Source organism: Triturus cristatus, chromosome 5_2 (genome assembly GCF_964204655.1).
Source record: "Triturus cristatus chromosome 5_2, aTriCri1.1, whole genome shotgun sequence".
NCBI classification, from domain to species: Eukaryota; Metazoa; Chordata; class Amphibia; order Caudata; family Salamandridae; genus Triturus; species Triturus cristatus.
Window position 1 is genome coordinate 39,634,305 of NC_140588.1, and position 18,415 is coordinate 39,652,719.

General features: G+C 51.7%; 1 protein-coding gene across 1 annotated transcript in view; it reads right to left on the minus strand.

The window, feature by feature from the left end:
* The window catches only part of ABITRAM (actin binding transcription modulator), a 409,780-nt gene that overhangs the window by 246,064 nt on the left and 145,301 nt on the right, over positions 1-18,415 (minus strand). Inside the window, exon 3 of the mRNA XM_085606810.1 lies at positions 9,145-9,274. Coding sequence (XP_085462936.1) covers positions 9,145-9,274 — 130 coding nt within the window. The remainder of the gene's footprint in view (positions 1-9,144; positions 9,275-18,415) is intronic.

The window sequence follows — 18,415 nt, forward strand, 5'->3', positions numbered from 1 at the left end:
CGCCCTATATAGGGAAAGCATGAGGGAGCTATTGGAGTTAAACAAGACCACCAGTTTCCAGTGCTTCCGGCATGTTGAATACTTGCTTTATTTAATTAGGTTTACGATCTTTTTGGACAGACCCTCAATCTTTGACTGTACTTTCCAAAAAGCGATTGAAATTGATTTACTAGAAATATGTGACCGTTAATTTACACCGAAGCTCGAGATGAAGGAGATCCTAAGCGCAATGATTGAGCATTAAACCCATACCACATTACGAAGTATTTATGGATAACATACAACCCCAGTTGGCCAAAACACTTGATATAACGTTTTGATACACCTTAGAAATTAGGTCCCATACAAAGGAATGAAAATATAATTATGGTGACTCTGGACATTGCACCTTGGGCCACTTGCATGTTAAACAAAGCGTGGCACATGTTCTGTTCTTCGGTCCTATATATGCAAGCCCTAGAAAGAAATGGATTCGTCCTTTATGCTTCAATTTAGGCATCAGGGAATATTTAGATGCCATTAGGGCCTTAAAAAGTGATACATCCCGCATATAGTAATTCATTTGAGCAGCAATTTGCAGTAGGGTACCTGTGGAGGAAGAGGGGCCTAACATTAACATTTTATCATACCCCTGAAGGTGTTATTGAAAAGTCATTAAATCTTTATGATCACACAGATGCATTTCAGTGATATTGCATAGTTACATTTCAACGGTGCACTGAAAGCATCTGCACTTTAATTTTTATAATCTAGCTGTTACTAAGTGATCGGTTCTAACTGATGTACTAATATGGGGGGGGGGGGGGGGGGGATAAAGCCCAATGGTAACCATAAACATACCAAAAGGTGGTTGTAATGTATCTAAAAATTTTAGCTTTTTGCATTCAGTTCACAAAATGATTTTTAGAGTCGTATTCGTGTCGAGGAATGATTGCTTTATTAGAGATGTAAATATTAGTTCTAAACATTACTGAGAACTATTTTAATTTGGCGCAGGGGAAGCACTTCACCTGTATAGCAGATTGCCTTATTAGCAATTATTATGGTAGCTTAATTCAAGTTTGGCATGATGAATTTTGTTCTTAAGATTCTGTATATTTAAAATGATGAACAGTAAATGATCAGGTTTTATGTTATCAAACAACGGAGGACTTGCTTAATATTGTAATATGTTTTTATGGAATGCTTTTTCTGAAAAAAAACTTCGGAGTGATAGTCAAGTGTGAGTTGTATCTTGCTACAACAATAACCAAATTAATTCACCAATTATTTTACCCTTTTTGTCTGGAAGTGGACAAAGTAAAAGATTAAATCAGCATTAGAAATTTGAGTGAATGAAGCTTTCATAATGATGTTACAATGGCTTCTGGATTTTCATTCAGATGAGTTTAGAAAACAAGAGAATACACAAAAAGTCACCGACAGATTCTAGAACTTGGCAATGTATGGTTTACCAGGGTGAATGTACTGGAGCTAGGAATCACAAGGAGTACACTACCACACTTCTCTTTCCCATGTGTAACACAAGACATCAGTGCCAGACTGGGAAAGAAAATAGGCCCGAGAACTAAAATAAAAGTGAGACTAGTCCATCGGGCACTCCCTGGTTGCCCTATAGGCCAGTCCGACCCAGCAAGACACACTACAACTTTGCACAGTCAATTTCATGAAGTCTGCAATCCTCGGGGTGCCTTGCCATAACACGCTCACGGACATTTCCTTCCTGCCACAGTCAGAATTGTCTACATTAAACATGCACTGCAATTTCAACCGGTGATCTATTTTTCATTACTCATTTTAATAAAATTTTTAAGAACATCTCGTTACTCTGTTTTAAAAAATGTGGGCTCAAATTTTATAAGGCACATACTCAAGTGCCACAGTGACTTTCCAAAGATATGTTTAATTCGGTTTTGCATACGTCGTTGGGCTACCAGTCTCCTGGCTCTCCAGCTGATTTCTCACGTTTCAGTTTTGAAAAAATAGAATAATTGGCTGATTCAGATAAGCCCAATTCAGGTTTTTCGAAAGTAGAACTGTGTTGGTTGGACGAGCAATAAAAATCCCCAGCGCATATTTTGAGCTGTTAACAAAGCGAATTAACTGTATTCTTCGTGAAAAAGAGTGGTGCGACATTTAGTTTTAAAAGATGGACTGGGGGCAGAACCAAGATGGCGGAGGGAGCAGCCGTCCTGCTCCGGAGCTCCCACGAGGGTTGGATACAGCACCGGTCGCCTGGCCGTCAATAGCACCGACGGTGCCTGGACTGCGTCCCCCAGAGACCCGTGACCCTAAATATCGACAGCTGGGTAAAGTTCGGCGGCCGAGGGCTGCTGTTGCCGCGAGAGACAGGAAGCGGCGTGCGGCGCTGCTGGGGCCGCGCCGGAGAGGCCAGAGCCGGCGAGAGCATCGACGGCCGGTGGGGGCCGCGACGGTGACCCTTGAGCCTGGGGCGGAAGGTGAGCGCCGGGGGCCCCCAGGAGTGGTGTCTGGAGAGGAGCGGGAGTCCCCGGGAGCCTGCGACGCGGTGCCACGACCGAGCTGGGTCCGGCCCGCCATTTTGAATGGCTAGGAGCGGAACTGGGGCAAGCATCGGAAGGCTCATTGAGGACTGCAGGGCCTGGGCCTGGCTCCGGTGTATTGACGAGGGACTGCGGGGCCGGGAGTCGCGCGCCCCCCCCGCGCCGAGGAAGTAGAAGAGGCGGAGGGGAGCGCGGAAGGCTACGCAGACAAGCAGCGTGGGGAGAGACGCATACCTGGTGAGAGAGGCGTCAGAGCGGGGTCAACGGTGTGTGGGGGCTCGTTGTGCGCTTCCCCCCACCCAGCCCAGTGGCGGTGCCCTCATCTGGGGCCTGGTGGCAGTCGGCGCGGGGACTCTGGGGGCCTAGGGCTTGCGGTCGGCGGCTCACTGAGACTGAGGTGTAGAGGTTGGCCCTCACAGCTGGGGTCAGACGTGGTCTGCGGCACTGGCCACGACGCAGCAAGACACGGAGAGGCGCAGGGCGGGCGGTGCCCGAGAGGACCCCGCTGTTTCGGTAAACCGGGCCGGGAGTGGGGCGGTGGACTCCGGAGGCCTGTCGCGTGCTCTGCTCTCCCTCCCTCCCCGGTAACAGCGCGTGCATCTGGGACCGGACCGAGCCTAGCGCAGGGCTTCTGACAGTCGGGACTCCGCGGTTCGGTGGACCTCCGGGTTTGTGGTGCAGCACTGGACCCCCGCAGCGCAACGGAGAGCGCAGACTGGTGAGCTGGGAGCTTGTTGGGCGGGCAACGTACCTAGCGACAATACAAGGGCAGAAGCAGCTTGCAGAGGGGGACGCGAAGACTGACGCTCGCATTGGCGTAGTGGAGGCGGCCTGGAATCACAGGCTGATCGAGCGGGGCAGAGGAGCCTCCAGAAATACAGCACCTCTATGGGGTCCGGGGGCAGGAGCGCCACAAGGGGCTGAGAACATTGGAACAGCTTTGTGCGGAGACAGAGCGTTTGGGCCTTGAGCTCCCTTCCAGGAATCAACCGGGTCCTGTCCCCCGACGGTGGCTGGTGGGAAAGAGACAGGGTCTCTGCACGACACGCACTGGGTCCCGTGGGACGCGCTATGTCCACCTCCAGGAAACGGCAGGACAAAACTATCAAGAATATGTTCTCCAAGTCCCCGGCTGGTCAAATGGCTGCGACGGCGGACTCCGGAGGGCCGGGAAGGGGGAAGCCGGAGGCTGGGGGTTCTGAGCCCATCACCATGGCCTTCCTGGAGTCGATATTTGCCGCACTGCGGGACGATATCCAAACCTTCAGGCAAGAGTTCACGGCTGAGCTCAAAGAGATCCGCCGCGACATGGATGGCATTGGTGAAAGGGTTGCGGATCTGGAGGGCAAGAGCGATGGGAGGGATGAGGAAATAGCGAATCTGCAGCAGGAGATCATTAGACTGCACGATCAACAGGTGGATCTTCAGGTCCACCTTGAGGACCTCGAGAATCGCTCCCGTCGACATAACATCCGAATCAGGGGAGTGAAAGCAGACGACACCTCGAAGGATCTTTTCACTTATGTGAGCGAGCTATTCAACCACATCCTAGAACGACCTCTGGACACGAACTTGGAGATAGATCGGGCGCATAGAGGGGGTCCCCCTAGAGCGCCGTCGGCCCCTCCGTCGGACATTCTAGTGTGCGTGCAGGACTACTGCACTAAGGAGTTGATAATGCAAAAAGCACGTCGTCTGCACCCCTTACAGTTTCGTGATCACAAACCGGTGCTGTACCAGGACTTATCCGCTCTCACGCTACAAAAAAGGGTCCTATTCAAACCCATCACGACACCCCTCCAGCACACTAACATTCCCTACAGCTGGGGTCACCCCTTCCGCTTGGTGTTTCATAAAGATGACAAGCTATACCAATTGCTTTCTCTGTCTGAAGCCAGCAAACTGCTGGGGGTGACCCTCCCGGAGGAAGAGGGAGGTGAGGGGGCCTCCGCGTCTGGAGCAGAGAACGCTGGGCCTCGATGGCGTCAACAGGGTTGCAGACGCCGTCTCAAGAAACCTCCAGCTGCGGAGATTACGAAAGGCCGACTATCGGCGTTGGAAGCTGTGTCCACGGATCTTTCTGGTTCTAATATTGGCTGACTCGGACACGCACGGTACCTGAGAGAGCTTTTTTCTCATATCCAGACCTTTGGCGGGAGGGGGGCTTCCTTCCACTGTTGGTGAACACATCCCAATGACTCTTCACCAATCACAGACGAGTGATGGACTATATGTTTCCAGTTATTATGGTATTTTGTTTTTTTTGACGGGGCCTGTTGGGGTGGGTGAGGGAGGGGAGTTAGGGCTCCGCGTCCATCTTTCCTTTAGGGCTGGGGCGACCCCCTGCGCCCCCGTGTCCCTGATTCGTTTACACACCGGATATTCCGGAGCCGCAATACACGATGCTTTACAGTTGCAGCGTCCCCCATGTGACACACATCATGCCACCCACCACGCTTAAGGTACTGACCCTGAATGTCCGGGGTCTTAACAACCCAGTTAAACGTAGGGCTGTCCTATCATACTTAGAAAATTTCCACGCAGATCTTTGCCTCTTGCAGGAAACCCACTTATTAGCGCGGGATTGCCATCGCCTTAGGTCTAGGCGGTTTCCCACCCAGCTCTACTCCTCCGGGTCTACTAAAACAGCAGGGGTGGCGATTCTAGTGGCACAGCGGTTTCGGGGGGAGGTCCTGCATAAGGTTGCTGAGATCAGGGGGCACCTATTGACTTATTGCTTTGCTCTCGGGGGTTTGCCGTTTACTATTAGCTCTATATACGCCCCGAATGAGGGATCTGAGCGATTCTTACATTCTGCACTCAGAGGCCACGACTACACCTGATCGCAATGTAATTCTTGGGGGGGACCTCAATTTGGTGTTCGATAATGCTCAGGATAGATCTAGCCAGCGCTCTCATCAAGCCGGGGCCGTTTCTGCGGAGGGGCTTGCGCGCTCGCAGGACTTGGGGCTATGCGACCTATGGCGCACCATGCATCCTCGCGACAGGGAATACTCCTTTTATTCTAATGCGCATAAGGCCTACGCCATACTAGACCATTTCTTAGTATCTGCTTCGGCACGGGCGCTCTCGACAGCAGCTGACATAGGGGTGACGTCTTTATCGGATCATGCTCCGGTGACTGCGACTTTCACCCTCCCGCCCACATGCGTCCCTCCAGAGTGTGGCGTCTTAGAGACGCTCTCCTGCACCGCAAAGAGGTGGTTCAACGCATCCGGCGCAATATTCATGATTATCTCACACATAATGACAACACAGACACTACACCTGCAATGGGCAGCGCTGAAGGCTGTCCCTAGAGGGGAGTTCATTTTGATCTCGGCGGCGGACAATAGGGAGCCCGGATGCAAACGGGAAGAGCTTACACAACAGGTCCGGGAACTGGAACGGATGCACCAGCGGACGGGAGCCCCGAGATTATGGCGGCAACTCAAAGTGGTTCGCCAACAGTTAGCGGCACTCGACCAAGACAGGGCAGAGTTTGCGGCATTGAGGCTGCGACATGCCTACTATGCGGGTGGGGACAGATGTGGGCGTCTTTTGGCCCATAAGCTCAGAGAGGTTCATCAGAGACAGGGGGTTAAGTTGATCTCTCGGGAAGATGGCACGGAAGCAACGGAGGACGGGGATATCGCAGAGGCATTCCGAGATTTGTATGCGACTTTGTACGCGGAGGCCCCGTTGGCCCGCTCTGATGGGATGGCTTTCCTAGACTCCGTCGCACTACCGGCTCTGTCCCCGGCGCAGGCCGAACATCTAGATAGAAGCATTCAAACGGAGGAGGTAGTGTCTGCCATTTCTCGTCTCAGACTGGGAAAGGCCCCTGGTCCAGACGGCTTTCCAGCTGTCTTTTATAAGAAATGTTGTTCCCTGTTGGCCCCGATCCTTACTCGGCTGTTCAATTCCTTTGCTACTCAGGGAGCTATCCCAGGCGACCTCTTGGAGGCTTTGATAGCAGTAATTCCCAAACCAGGGAAAGATGGCTCACAATGTGGATCTTACTGCCCGATATCACTCCTTAACATAGACCTTAAACTATATACGGGGATACTGGCAGCCCGCCTCAGCCCCCATATGCCAGGCCTCACAGACCCGGACCAGGCGGGCTTCATCCCTGAGCGGCAAACGACAGACAATACGAAGCGGATTTTACATCTTATTGAAAAGGCTACTCGGGTCCCGGGGGAATTTATGATGCTGGCCATCGACGCCGTAAAGGCGTTCGACTAAGTACATTGGCCATTTCTGGAACAGGTCCTGGAGAAGGCAGGAATAGGCGACCGATTCCGCACGCATATCCTTAACTGTTATGGATTCCCCACAGCTAACGTCAGAGTGAATGGCTACACATCCTCTCGATTCCACATTGAGAGGGGCACGAGTCAGGGGTGTCCGTTCTCCCCCCTCTTCTTTGCCCTTTACATGGAACCCCTGGCTCAGAGGCTGCGACAAAACCCAGAGATCACAGGAATACGGTTCGGGGGCTTCGTCCATACAATCAGTTTATACGCGGATGACGTATTAATATCATTATCTGATCCGAGGTCCGCTCTCCCAGCGTGCTGGGCGGAATTGGAGGTTTTCGCGCAGGCTGCCGGGTTCAAGGTGAACGCAGGGAAATCCTTTGCCCTAGACTTATCGTTATCGCGGCCCACCCGAAATCATTTGCAAACCCGGCTCCCCATCCGTTGGGCGGCGGACACGATACCGTATCTAGGGATTCAATTGGCCCCATCGCGCCATAAAGTGGTTCATACGAACTATACACTGTTACGTGACAGGGTCCGCCGGGAACTCGACAGATGGCGGCACTAGCCCCTCTCGTCGGTTGGGTAGGGTTGCAGCGGTTAAGATGACCATTCTCCCACAGATTCTCTACCTCTTTCGCACTATACCGCTCCGTCCACCAGTAGGATGGATTCGAGCGATGCAGTCGGATCTGTCCCGGTTTATCTGGAACGGGCGGAAGCCGCAAATGCGGCGGGCGCTGGTGGTATTAGCACCGGAAGCGGGTGGACTTGGGGTGCCAGACCTGGGGCTCTACTTTCAAGCAGCCCAACTGAGATATCTAGTGGAGTGGAGCAGATGGGAATCTGAGAAACATTGGCTATTTCAAGATCAGGCGGTAGCAGCGCGACCTTTGCAGGACATTCCTTTCTTACGCAAAGTACACCGGCCTCCTAACCTGTATGCCTCCTATATTACGCGGGTCCCTCTTGAAGTTTGGGACGCCACTAATCTCACACATGAACTCACATCGTTCCCGTCTCCGCTTACCCCGTTGATAGGCAACCCCGACTTCACCCCTGGACTAGAGGATGCGGCCTTTGCGAGCTGGAGGGCAGCGGGTTGTCGGTCCCTGTGTCATGTTTACGGGGAGGGGGTACACTCGTTCGTCCAGATGCAGAGAGATTTTGGGCTGCTGGAGACAGAGAGGTTGCGATATATGCAAGTGAGACACTGGGCGCTACAGTCACAGGTTCGCTCCGGGGCAGAGAGGCGCCTCTTCCCCTATGAGCGATGGCTTATCACACGCACATCAGACAAACATCTCGTTTCCGATCTCTATAAACAGTTGCAGGTCAAATACAAACACTCATATAACTCTAGCAGAAACTGGTGGGAAAGAGAACTGGGAAGAACACGGAGTCAAAGAATGGGAGGGCATCTATTACAGGGCGCGCCATTCTGCATACCACATGGGGCTCACGGAGACTCTCACGAAGATTGTGACATACTGGTATTACACTCCGGAGCGCTTACATGCGATGGACCACTCTCGGGAGGTGACGTGCTGGAGGGGTTGTGGCCAAGTAGGCAGTCTAACTCACGTACTGTGGGACTGCACACATCTCCAATCTTACTGGAAGCAGGTGCTGGATGAAGTGGACAACCACTTTGAGACGGAGATACCGCGCTTCCCAGCGTATGTAATTTTAGGACTGCCCAACCCCCTGACCCATCCATTGCGTTCACGTAGAGGCAGGCTGATGGCCATCGCGCTGGGGTCTGCTATACAAAACATACTCACACACTGGCATACACCCCAATTACCGACCTTCACGGGATGGTTGCACCGTTTGTGGTATGTCCTGGGAATGGAAAACTTAGCACTAACCATGGCAGGAGAAGGGGACAAATACGGGGAGTTATGGAAGCCCTGAATTTAGGGAAGTCACGTGTCCCCGATATCTGAGACTGTTGCGTATCGCAGAGATTCTGGAGGGAGATGGGCATTAAAATTCGGCGGGGCCCCAGGGAAGACGCGGAGCCAGGGAGGGGGAGGGAGGTGGAGTTCGGGGGAGGGGTTTTTTGGAGGGCTGTTTTTTTTTTTTTCTCTTGGGGTTTTTTTTTTTTGTGTTCGACCAAATGATTATTCAGCTATGCACACTTGGATTATATGAAGCATGTCAATGATCTGGATTGTAGTTATATCATAGCACTGTATGCTTGCGACCCGATGCATGTCTTTTTGGCTGATATTCAATAAAAACATTTAAACCATAAAAGATGGACTGTACTTAGAGAGTAAAAAAAAATAACGAAATCCAAACAGTTTTCACCTGGCAGATAGGCAATAAAGGAAATAAACGAAGCTTACCCGCTTTGACTTTCCAGACACCTTGTTTTGTAATCTGCAGCAGTTGGCACTTATCTGGTAATTAATGCTCTTAATCGTTCTTCCGTTTTGAAAAACAGGATGTGATTCGGCCAATGTGATGACGCAAATTCTATGAAGAAATATAATATGACTAAGAAATACTGGTTCCTCTAACATGCTCTTTGGATTCTGACACCCACTAGTTAATATTTACTTCAATTGTGAACCCTTTACTCAACAATTCACTAAATTAGTACCGCTATACATCCATTACCAATCATAGCATGCTAAAGCTTAGGGCCTTATTACGAGTTTGGCGGTCCCACAGGGGACGGTGCAACACTCCTTCCGCTGTGGGAACGCCAAACCTGTGGTGAGACTGCCGCCAGATCAGGAGTTTTTTTCCTGGCCTGGTGGGAGGTCCTGCGGCGGTCTGAAAGTGGCGGTTTGTTATATTCTTAAAAGATCTTAACAGGCAGGCAGGCCGCCGCTCTCAGAGCGCCGACTACACCTTTCTGCATGGATGGCATACATGCCACACGGTGCATGCAGGAAGGAGGGTGCAAATCAAGGGGGCACTACATGTGTCCCTTGGATGCACCCGCAGGCCCAAATCTGGCAAGGGCCATGTAAGGGCTCACTTTGTTGCCATTTCACCACCCTTTTCATGGTGGGTTCAGCGCCTTGAAAAGGGCAGTGAACTGGCAACTTGGAATAAGCTCAGAGAAGGGTCATTATCATATCCCAGATGCCAATTAACTGCTTCCTCAGAAATTAACTACTACTAGTGATAGACGAGTTGGGAAGAGTACCTGCCCAGGGCACCATGAAAGCTCAGTTGTCTGGGGTCCTGCTCCCAAAAGGAGAGTACAGAGGCCCAGATAGAGAGCAAGGAGTAAGAGTGGGAGGGCCAGTGAATCTGGGGTTACTTGCGCTGAGAGTTGACAGGGTCACCAGCAATGTTTTGCCTTTTTACTGAACCCTACATTGTAGGCTGTAGACCTCTGTGCATTTTACACCTGCTAACCAGTAATCAAGTGCTTGTATTCCCCCGGTTTAATTTACTCCAGGTCCCCCTCCCAGCTGCTCCTCCCTCCCACCTCCCCTTCTTATGGCGGCCACAACGCTGGTGCGCCGAAGGCGTGCCTAAGGCAAGCCCGTCTGCGCCCGTCCGCGCCTGGACCGCGCCCAGCGCCAGAACTCCTGGCCCCTGCGAACACCACAATGCCCGACTCCGCTACGATGCCAGCACCCTCCACGCACTCAACCCCAGACGAGAACATACCTGCTACCAGGCCACTCCGAAGTGCACCGAAGGACCCATCACCTGCCAGAACTGCAGCTTCACCAGCATCCGGTCCACCAAACCACCAACCAAAGAACCCAACTACCTCATGCATTCTTCTCAACACCCGCTCCACCCGCAAACACGCCGTGGAACTCTGGGACCTTCTCGACTACCTCCCCAGACGTCGCCTTCCTGACGGAGACCTGACTGAACCCCAATGAGCCTCCCGACATCGCCATAGCCATCCCGGAATGCTACAAGATCACCCGCAGGGACCGTACCAACGGCGTTGGAGGAGGAATCACCATCGTCCACAGGAACTCCCTCAGAGTCTCGACCAACACCGAAGACACCCTCAGCACAGCCAAACACATGCACTTCCAAATCCACACCAACCCCAACACCACCCTCAGAGGAACCCTCGTCTACAGACCGCCCGGACCCCGACCACAGTTCAACGACTCCATCGCCGACTTCATCAACACACACGCCCTCGTCTACACGGACTACATCCTCCTCAGGGACCTGAACTTCCACCTCGAGAACAACAACGACGACACCAACACCCTGATCGACAACCTCAGACAGCTCGTGACAACACCCACCCACGCCGCCGGCCACACGCTCGACCCCATCTTCACCACAAGCCCCCACGTCACCTTCAACCACACAACCGAACCCCACTGGACTGACCACCACTGCATCCACTTCACCTTCAGGAAGCCCACCATGCACCACTGCACCCAACAGATGCCTCGACGCAGCTGGAGCAAAGTCACCGAAGACCAGCTAACCACCACCCTCGCCCAGAACCCACCCGCCGACTCGACCGACCCAAACCCTGCCGCCCGCAACCTCAGACAATGGATCGACAATTGCGCCAACACCCTCGCCCCACTCAAGACACCCTCCAACAGCCACACCAGCAAGAAAGCCACCTGTATCACCGAAGACCTCCAGGCCTCCAAACAAACATGCCGAAAACTGGAGAAGAATTGGCTCCGCGTACGAACACCGGACAGCTACGCAGCCCACAAGAACGCCACTCGCAGGCACCATCAACTCATCAGAACCGCCAAGAGGGCCTCATTCAAAGACAGCCTAGATAACACACACAACAACAAAGAGCTCTTCAACATCGTGAAAGAACTCTCCAACCCCAGCTCCAACACCAACGACATCCCGCCCTCGCAAGACCTCTGCGACTCGCTGGCCACCCTCTTCCACCGCAAGATCGCCGACATCAGCTTCAACGCCATGACCACCCCAACTACCACCGCTTCCACGACCACCACCCACACCAACCGCCTGCTCTCCAGGACCAGCATGAACCATGAGGACACCAGCGACATCATGAACACCATCCACTCTGGATCACCGCTAGACCCATGCCCTCACCACGTCTTCAACCAGGCCTGCACAGCCATCGCACCCCATCTCCGGAAAGTAATCAACATCTCCTTCGAGACAGCAGCCTTCCCGGAAAGCTGGAAGCACGCCGAGATCAACGCCTTACTTAAGAAACCCAAGGCAGACCCAAGGACCTCAAGAACTTCCAACCCATCTCCCTGCTCCCAGCGAAGGTCACCGAGAAAATCGTCAACAAACAACTGACCCGCTACCTCGAGGAGAACAGCATTCTGGACCCATCCCAGTCCGGGTTCCGCAGCAACCACAGCACCGAAACCGCCCTCATTGCCGCCACCGATGACATCAGGTCCCTGCTTGACAACGGAGAAACAGCGGCCCTCATCCTCCTGGACCTGTCAGCCGCCTTCGACACGGTCTACCACAACACACTACGCACACGCCTCCACGCCGCCGGAATGCAAAAGAAGGCCCTGGACCGGACCACGTCCTTCCTCTCCGGCAGAACCCAGAGCGTCCGCCTCCCCCTTCCGCTCCAGGGCCACCGAGATGATCTGCGGCGTACCCCAGGGCTCTTCCCTCAGCCCGACGCTGTTCAACATCTACATGGCACCCCTCGTCCATGTTGCCCGACAGCACAACCTCAACATCATCTCCTACGCCGACGACACTCAGCTGATCCTCTCTCTCACCAAAGACACTCACACCGCCAAAACCAACCTCCACGAAGGCATGAAGGCAGTCGCCGAATGGATGAGGAACAGCCGACTGAAGCTGAACTCGGACAAGACGGAGGTCCTCATCCTCGGAAACACCCCTTCAGCCTGGGACGACTCCTGGTGGCTGACCGCACTGGGAACCGCCCCAACACCCACCGACCACGCACGCAACCTAAGGGTCATCTCGACTCCACCCTCTCCATGACTAAACAGGTCAACGCAATCTCCTCATCCTGCTTCAACACCCTTCGAATGCTTCGCAGGATCTTTAAGTGGATCCCCACCAAAACTCGAAGAACAGTCACCCAGGCCCTCGTCACCAGCAGACTGGACTACGGAAACGCCCTCTACGCAGGAACGTCGGCCAAGCTCCTGGGTCGACTGCAACGCATCCAGAACACCTCAGCACGTCTGATCCTCGACATCCCCCGCCGCAGTCACATCACACCCCACCTGAGAGACCTGCACTGGCTCCCCGTCAACCAGAGGATAACCTTCAGGCTCTTCATCCACGCACAGAAAGCTCTCCACAAAACCGGCCCAGCTTACCTCAACAGACACCTCAGCTTCTACATCCCCACCCGCCAGCTCCGCCGACCTCACCCTCGCCACAGTCCCCCGCATCCGAAGAACGACCGGCGGTGGCAGATCCTTCTCCCACCTCGCTGCCAAGACCTGGAACACCCTCCCCACCAACCTATGGCAGACCCAAGACCTACTGGCCTTCAGAAGACTCCTCAAGACCTGGCTCTACGATCAGTAGCAGAACCCCCCTCGCGCCTTGAGACTCTCACTGGTATGTAGTACGCTTTATAAGTATCTTGATTGATTGATTGACTAGTGGGCTGCCACACTCATTGTGTCACCCATTAAACAATTACTGTAAAGCAGGTCTTCACTGCACCCTGTACTGCTGTTTTAAACTGCCAGTTCTACTTAGCAAAATAAACCTTTTACAAGAGCTAAACATTTCTTTTTAATAATTATAAGGCACCTCCAAGGTAGGCCTTAAAGCACGAAGGGCAGGGCGCATGGTATTCAAAAAGTAGGATCTGCATATTCAATGTTTTACATGTCATGTCTGTGAAAAACCTCCATTTGTTTTTCACTGTGGCAAGGTTGGGTCTCCCATATCTCAACAATAGTTTGCACAATTATGTTTAATAAGTGCTAAATTCAGTTTGGGAATAGCTACAAAGTGGGACAACGGCTCATTTTAATAGTAACTAAAAATACAACCTAATGGTCAAGTTGGATTTTATATTATTATTTTGGAAATTTGACTTTTAGAAAGTAATGATTTTTTAAAGTTTGAATTAAATTTCAGGTTCTTCTTATTAGGAGAAGCCTGTTGCCGGTGGTAGGGGCTGGACTCCAAGCCCCAGTCCTTCTTGTGGAAGGAAGCTGCCAGCATTGTTGCCAGCGCCCGGAGGAGCATACTAATTCCAGCGGGGCTCCCGGTGTGCTGGAAGAAAAGCCTGTTGCCGGTGGTAGGGGCTGGATTCCAAGCCCCAGTCCTCTTTGAGGGAGGAAGCTGCCAACGTCCGGAGTCGCCTACTAATTCCTACGGGGCTCCTGCTGCATGGGACACACCTAGGGAATGACCAGGTGAAGACCGGGCCAAGAGCAGGCCCGTCTTCCCCCGTCCACAGCCGGACGAGGCTGGGCTGGCCCATCCCCCTTGGCTGTCACATTGGAAAAGTTCTACGTTTTGCAATGGTGAGTCCATTGATCCGTCTAAACTTGAGAGGCCACTGACCTTTATTAAAATGGGAAAACACAAATGTACTGGAGAGGAACCTTCTGCCCAGCCACATTTTGAAGTAACCACAATCGACAAAATGCCCAGAGGGCCATATGCATTATAGCCACTGAAATAGAACTTACAGAGAGAAGGCTCTCTCTGGGGGGAGTGGGGGGTGGATCCCCATTGAGTACAGTAGATGCAATACCTCAAATAACCCCCCCCCCCCGAGGCCATCATAGAATTTATAGCTGCTTCCGAAACTGAGATCTCGACCAATGCACCATGCCATCTAGGTCCCTCTCAACTGCTGCCATGGACAGGGGGAAGACATCTCAGGAGACACCCCTTAATTGGACTAATGGGCTGATTCAAACAGACTCCCTCCAACTAGTGTTGACTCAATTTCTATTTTGCCTGACAAATCCCACAGAACCACCGAACCAAAAAGGGGGAATAACCAGACGCAATCAAACCAGACTGGCCAGATGATTTTGTGGTAAATGTGATGGATCACCTTAAGGGGCTGATCCACTCGGAACTTGTTCCACTCTTGGATAAATTGAGTGCTCCTGAATCCAGGGAAGACACTTTGACCAAAGCTAATTCACATTTAGTAAGCCCAACGCCAGAAGCCTCTTCCTCTCACACGGAAAGCCATCAGGTGATGTTCCCATGGAACTACAACACCTTTGTCCCTTGGAAGTTATGTAGGCATGCTCCAGGATGTGGAGAGTGCAGAGGGTGTTGATTTAAAGAATAACACCGTATGCCAGACGTTACTCACTAAGAGCTTAGAGGCTCTTCCGAAGGTACTGAAGTGGCCGATTTACCTTCTCAGGAAACCAAGGACCTTGTGATTATTGATTTGCCTCCGGAAGCATGTCCCTATGTGGTTGTGATAACTGGGGTTCCAGGTCTGAAGGATGGGCTAAGGGAAACAAACACACAATTGAGCAACCAGTGTCTCAATTGGCTGGGGAAATTTAGAAGCTTCCCTACCTCTATGGCTAAGAACATTCAGTGTACACGGAGTCTGGGTCGGCTTGGGAAGGGACCGAAGGATCGTCCTGGCGATTGTGAGGTCATTATTTTTTTAGATCCTGCTGTTGTCCATTATCTGTTATCTAAAAGTGGATCAAGACACATGAGGGTCTCTGGAGTGAGTCTAGTTCTCCTGGGCTACTTTTATAAGCATGTCTCACAACCCCATTTCCAACCAAGGTTCCCCCAAGCTTTAAAAAAAACCTTTCACGTTTGTGCCCTATGCATTATAGTGCCATTCAGGCCAAGCTAGGTGATTGGTATAACATCCCAGTGCACAATAGGTATGGACCTTCACACCTAGTTGTTTGACTCAATGAAGGCAGTATACCAATGTCACAAATGTCATTGTACGTAGCAGGGCTTTACCTGGGAAGAAGAAACATTTGTTTTAATGATTCTACTTGTTTTGGAAACTTAAGCCTGGGACCTCCAATACACATACAGCATGGTCAGACCCCCAATAGTAATAAGAGGTGTCCAAGAAGTGGCTTGTGAGGCTAGGACCTCTTCTGACGTTTACAGGGGGATCAGAACCCCGTCTAACATCAATCTTCCAGACCGTAATGTGTTGGATGCTCCAAAAGTAGAAAAACCATTTGACGCAGCGGGAGGGAGTCACATTGGCACCCTGGGGGAGCAGTCAAGAAAACTCTCTGATGAATTATAGTAAATTAAGGATACTTTCTTGGATCTTTGCAACATTGCTGGTCTGGGCTGCAAACTGGGCAAATCAAACTGTAGCAATTACATCAATACTTTCAAAATCTGTCTTTTTCAGGAAACGCTGCTAAGCCGTCTCAACTTTGCCACATAATGTGTTAATGTCAGGTCATTTGGAAAGGGTAGGCCTTCTGGGGGCCTAACAACATGGATTGGGGTACAAGTGGACTGTGAGGTGCTGTCAGAAACAATAGCTGAGGACATTCTTTGCATATCCATCAAACTCCCCAATGGTTGCCTAGCTTATATTTATAACATCTATCCAAGACCATCTGTTAAGCGCCAGGAATCGGAATTTGCCTAGTAACATGACAGTAAGTTCCAATTCTATTAAGGACACGGAGGCGAGGATTATGCTATCTCTCTTCGCTTTATTACCAATAACAAACACACAGCAGCCAGAGAGATTCGCAAATATCAGTGTAAAAAACCCATAAAAACTACAACTCCCTACAACCAGGGATATACAGAGTATATCAGTCCATCAACTATTTCCACAACATCATGTAAAGTCCTCTGTCAGCTCTCTCTCCTCCTCTTTCTTCGCGCAAGTCACGCCATTTCCTTATTGGTCTTGCTTGGATCCATCATTACCTAAAAGAAACCAAGCAGGGAGGTGAGAACCGTGTGAACCATACCGAGCATATTATGCAATGGCCACAGTAGAAACAACATCAAACGAAGCAAGCATGTCCCGCCAACCAAGGTCGAGAAAAATAAATACTTACTGTCATACGGGGGGGTTCGCACCAAAGGTGCCCCGGGCGGGATAATCCTCGCCTCCGTGTCCTTAATAGAATTGGAACTTACCGTCATGTTACTAGGCAAATTCCGATTCTATGTCAGGACCGGAGGCTTCGGATTATGCTAGTTCAAAGCTTACTTACCACTAACTGTGCCACATCAAGAACCGGTTTAAAATAAAACCTCTTGAAGGTGGAGTCGGACGACCAGTCCGCTGCTCGCATTAAATCCTCCAAACGCGCACCCAGCGCGAAAGCCTTCGAGGCCATTGCACCTCTGGCAGAATGGGCACCAAATAGTTTTGTGTCAATGCCAGCCTCTTGCATAACCCATCGCATCCACCTGGCAATGGTGGGAGAAGAGACTGCTTTGTGCGGTTTATTGAGAGCTATCAAGAGTTGCCGTTCGCCCGGCGGGCGGAGTTCCTGCGTTAAATCCTCATATGTCTTTAAACAATCTACCACACATAGTTTGGGGGAGTCCCGTAAAGCCGGGTACGTTATTGTTCGTGAATGAGACTTGGTCCTGCGTCCAATCGTAAAAACAACCCTTTCCGGGGAGAAAACACGCGCCGAGACGTCTAATGCGCGAACATCGGAAACTCGTTGGCAGGAGATCAAGAATAGAAGCATAGCAAGCTTGGAAGACAATTCTTTCAGCGAAAGGTATCGATTAGACTGCCAGGAAAGAAACAGATTCAAGACTCTGTTGACGTCCCAAAGAACGGAATAACGAGGTTCTGGGGGTAACGATAAGCGCACGCCCCGTAAAAGTCTGCAGACCATCGGGTGTTCCCCAATAGGCGCTCCGTCTAGAGGCTCATGACCGGCAGAGATCGCCGACCTGATAGCATTAATGGAGCGATATGCCAAACCGTCCGACGCCAAATCGGCGAAAAAGTTCAAGAGGGGAACAATTCCAGCGACCACGGGATCCAGATCCCGTCGAAGACACCAACGAACCCATCGTGACCGCACGGATCTATAACGTTTCGTGGTGCTGTCTGCCCATGCCTTTGACAGGAGGGCCTCAGCCTGTTCCGAAAGTCCCGGTAGCGTCCATCGTCTCCTGAAAGACGCCACGCCACGAGTCTGAGCGTCTCCTGAGTGATCAGAGGGTGAAGGTTCCCTTCTGGGTTCCGAAGAAGTTGAGGATACAGGGGGAGTAGGATTGGAGAAACCCAGGAAAGTTCCAGAAGAACTGGAAACCAAACTTGAGACCTCCCTAGGGGGGTTATCAGGATCAACTCTGCGTATCGTCGTCGGATCTGGGCTGTTGTCCTCATTATCATGGAGAACGGCGGGAACGCATATCCGTTTTCTGCCCTCCAGTCTTGGAGAAAGGCATCCGTGGCCAGAGCCATCGGATCCGGCCTCCAACTGAAGACTCTGGGCACTTGATTGTCCAAACGGGAGGCAAAAAGGTCCACTGAAAAAGGTCCCCAGAGATTGTTCAACCATTGGAAGACTGGAAGGTCCAGCTTCCATAAGCTGGAGTCGTAGAGATGACGAGAATGCCAGTCCGCTACCTGATTGTGCTGGCCCGGGAGATACTCCGCTGTCACCGATATATGATGGTCTAGGCAGTAGCCCCAAAAGTCCTTCGCTAGGTTGGCCAACGCCCGAGAACGGGGCCCTCCCA